The 4,236-nt window shown below is 41.5% G+C and overlaps 1 protein-coding gene across 1 annotated transcript in view; it reads right to left on the bottom strand.

Annotated features, from left to right (window-relative positions):
• The window catches only part of dedd (death effector domain containing), a 32,314-nt gene that overhangs the window by 3,098 nt on the left and 24,980 nt on the right, over nt 1-4,236 (bottom strand). Inside the window, exons 3-4 of the mRNA XM_031876404.1 lie at nt 3,613-3,717; nt 3,311-3,445 (exon numbers count right to left, since the gene is read on the bottom strand). Coding sequence (XP_031732264.1) covers nt 3,311-3,445; nt 3,613-3,717 — 240 coding nt within the window. The remainder of the gene's footprint in view (nt 1-3,310; nt 3,446-3,612; nt 3,718-4,236) is intronic.

Consider the following 4,236-nt stretch of genomic DNA (forward strand, 5'->3'; position numbering starts at 1 on the left):
TCTCTCTCTCTCTCTCTCTCTCTCTCTCTCTCTCTCTCTCTCTCTCTACGATGGGTGCAGGTATTTAAAAAAACCTGACCCACAATTACTAGCAGATAATGTCAGGTAATCATGACAGGGAAGAGAAACTTAACATAGCAAATGAAGTAAAAGAGAAGGAGAGAAAGAAAGAGATGAAAAGGTAAAGGAACAACTGAAGCAAGCAAGGAAACAAAAGGGATGAAGAGGACTAATGAAGAAAACAATGGAGGTACCAATGCAGGTATTAGTTAGGGATGTCAAGCTAGCCGGATAACATCAGCTTTGTGGAATAGGGCTCTGGCATCATCACATGGTTGTCTCAGGGAGACTGTAGGCCATGTCCACACTACTCCGTTTCCATTTGAAAACGTATATGTTTTGCTACGTTTACACTGAGCGTCCACACTACGCCGGCGTTTTCGAGCACCGAAAACATAAGAGTTTTAAAACGCTCCCAAAGCTGACATCTGAAGTCATGGTTAGAGGCTTTAGGGAGGGTGATGGACACAAAACGGAGGACTTTCCTGTACTTATTAATGATTCCAGAAAACTGCAGCTCGCCTGGTGTTCAAGTTCTCCCAAACAACTTCCCTTCTCCGTTCTCTACACTGGCTCCCTGTAAGAGCTCGCATCCACTCTGGTGCTAGCCTACAGGGCAGTGAAAGGAACAGCTCTTTCCTATCTCCAGGCCATGGTCAAGCCCTACACCCCCGCCCGACCACTTCGCTCTGCTGCCTCGGGGCGATCGGTTGCCCCGTCGCTCAGAGGTCCTTGCGGCCGATCAACCCGGTCACGGCTATTTTCTGTCCTGGCCCCACAATGGTGAAATGAACTCCCCACTGACGTCAGGACAGCAGAGTCGCTGCCCATTTTTCGGCGCAGGCTGAAAACTCACCTCTTCAAGAAGTACTACCCTCAGCCTTCCACTTAGCACTGATTGTATCCGAATTAGTTTGTTTCTGCACTGTACTTCTGGTCTGGTTTATGCTCTTAGATGCTTGTTTAAAGGAGATGCACTTATGACTTCTGATGACTAGTAGTTCTCTTGAATACTAGTTTGTTGAATACACTTATTGTAAGTCGCTTTGGATAAATGCGTCTGCTAAATGACTGTAATGTAATGTAAATTAAAATGATAATCTACTCTGGCTAAGGTAGCTTAACAATAGTAAAATAATAGCTGTGATTTAACGGCAAGCTTCCAATCTATACACACCTTTAAATTAGCAACCCGCTAAAATGAAGGGACATTACTTCATGGCCCTTGGGAGCAGCTGCACTTGGGACTGTAAGTACACTGGCTGTGGTCATTACAGTGACCACCTTTTGCCGGTGCACTTCTGTCTGGTAGTGTGATGAGAGGGCATGTGAACCCTTGTTGCTGTAGTTTATCTCCTTGGAGCAGAGGCTGCATTTAGCATACCCTGCCTTATCAATTTTTTTAAAACACAGAGCGGGAAGCTGTACTGCTCTCCCTTCACGTCTGTTTAGACCTCCACCTTTATCCAGGTCCAGCTCCACTTACATCTCAGCCCTGTGTGAAGCTGCGCTACACAAACAGCATCCTCTTCCTTAAGCTCTTTGACCACATCATCTTATCAGTATCCGGGTTCACGTTACGTTTTTTCCTCCTAAATCGCAATAATGATGAACGTTAACAGTCTACAAAGTTTCGCATGCAGTGGATATTAGCCATAACCAGCAAGTCTGAACTGTAACGGTACATAACGTAACTTAAACTTTAACGACAACACAATCCACTAACGTTAGTTGTAGGTGTAGACATCTTAACGCTGATTGGCCAAGACCCGACATGTCACATCAAAGATGTTTTATTGCGAAGATCACAACATAAACTTTTCTCCTTGTTTCACTCCAATCTGAGAAACGCTGGCTGGCCAGTTGACGTATAATAATTTTGTTACCTTTGGATATTAGTGACTTGATCATTATTATTGATGTAAAGAGCAGCTTTCTGTGATTACTTTGTGCATGTGTTTTGCGCAGTGGCACGCCGTGCATTTTATACCTGGGCCTTCACTGCTGTCCTGCAGCTGAAACACAGCTACGGTTATTATTTGTTTCGTGTCAAAATAAAGCCAACACCTATAGATAGAGTGCGTCGCCTCCCTGCTCTGACTGCAGCTGGGACTGCTGCGCCTGTGTGTGCTTTGGGGCGGCGGAGGTCCTCATGGCAGCACCCGCTGCTCGTTCACATGCAGAACGGTACGTGCTTTAACGAGTCAAAACACCACAAAAGTCTCCAACAACACCAGAACAAGTTGCTAGATTTGTCACTAGTAGCTTTTGACAAAAAAAGTCACCAGTAAGAAGTCCTTCTCGATTCATGGACGCCAGTGAAGACAGTCGAACCTCCCCAGTTGTATTTCTTGAATAGGTTTTAATGCGTTTGAGGGCTGAAAATGTCTCAACAAAGGCAGCAGATTTTGGGATTGTCACCGCCCAACATGTCACGCTAGCTCACTGACCAATCACATATGGCTAGACCAGCTAACAGGCTCTGGCGCGTCAAAGAACGCCCAACATGTCAAACTAAAGATCTGATTGGTTGAAGACTATGACAATCAACAATATCGTCCCCATTCACTTAAACTGCACATGGATTCACTTGTGAGTCTGAAGGCCTCGGGCCTCTCTTCTTATCTAGAGACACAGAGGTGAAATCTGATTGGATAAAAGCTCTACTTAAAACAAGCTGCACTGGAAGCAGAGCAACTGAGGAAGAAAGTAGCTGTGCAATGAGAAAATAAGATAATCGGAAAAATATTTTTATAAATTACAATACATGTTGTGTATTTAAGAAAGATTATTAAATTATAAAATAGATATAACTTTGTGATTCTGTTTCGGCCAGCAGAGAAAGCTTTGCAGGCCCTGACGGCCCACCACTGGTATTGTGATAATAGCTGGATATGTGGCTTGTGCTCGAATTCAAACCTTCACTGTTCACTCTGAATGTGGAATAGTATGTTGCATTTTGAGTGAACACCAATTTTGAGACTCAATTTATAGTTTGGTTAATGTTATTGACATGAATAATTCTATTGTTAATAATTTAATTTTTCATATTTGGTGATAACCAAACACACTCCTGATAGATCCCAACACCAGGTTTCTTATTAAAATTATGTTAAAAAAAAAAATTCAGCTTACTGAAAAAAAACAACTGTAACCTGATGTGTTCCTGGATTGGTCTAAGCCAATGTCATTATTCTCTTTGAGGCCAGACAAAAATGATGACCCCTCTCCATGTTGCATTTGTTTTTACCACATGTTTGCTTCTCTCTGCAGTCAGCTGAGGAATGACTTCTCCGTTTGCGGTTTTGTACAAGAGGAGTTGGCTTTGTTTGAGCAGGTCCAACATGGGGTCCTGACGGGGAACAGCAAATGACTGGCTGCGGACCTAGAAAGTGACATTAGTTTTAATGTTAATCAAGCTTCTGTATCACAGTGTGCAGTTACTTAAGAGACATTCAAGTAGTATTTATCAATATTCTTAGTCTTATCTTGCTGAAATGAAGGGTAAAAAAAAGAAAAAGAACTTGAACACACAAATACACAAACACACACCTGTTCTTCTGTGAGGCACAGTGTCCTTGTTCTGCACTGCTCCTCTTGGTGAAATGTAGCGCACTGATGTTTCTTCCAGGTACTTGTCGACAGGATCTGGGCAAACTGGAAACAACAGTTGATTTCTGATGTTATCATTAATTACAGTGCTAATCATCCGATTCAAACCAGTGGAATACATCATACAGAAATGTCAGTTTTTGTGCACTGCCATAGCTACATGAGCGTTAGCCTCCATCAAGTACACACCAACATGTTTATCAATTATTAGTTATATAAATGTTATTCATATCATTACTATTTTTTGCATTAAAAAAAAATATCTGTGAAACATATATATATACACATATATATATATACACATATACAGTTGTGTGAAAAAGTGTTTGCCCCTTTCCTGATTTCTTATTCTTTTGCATGTTTGTCAGACTTAAATGTTTCAGATCATCAAACAAATTTAAATATTAGACAAAGATAACACAAGTAAACACAAAATGCAGTTTTTAAATGAAGGTTTTTATTATTAAGGGGAAAAAAAAATCCAAACCTACATGGCCCTGTGTGAAAAAGTGATTGCCCCCCCTGTTAAAACATAAATTAACTGTGGTTTATCACATCTTTGGA

This window comes from Anarrhichthys ocellatus, unplaced genomic scaffold (genome assembly GCF_004355925.1).
Source record: "Anarrhichthys ocellatus isolate YVR2014 unplaced genomic scaffold, GSC_Weel_1.0 scaffold108, whole genome shotgun sequence".
In the NCBI taxonomy this organism is placed as follows: Eukaryota; Metazoa; Chordata; class Actinopteri; order Perciformes; family Anarhichadidae; genus Anarrhichthys; species Anarrhichthys ocellatus.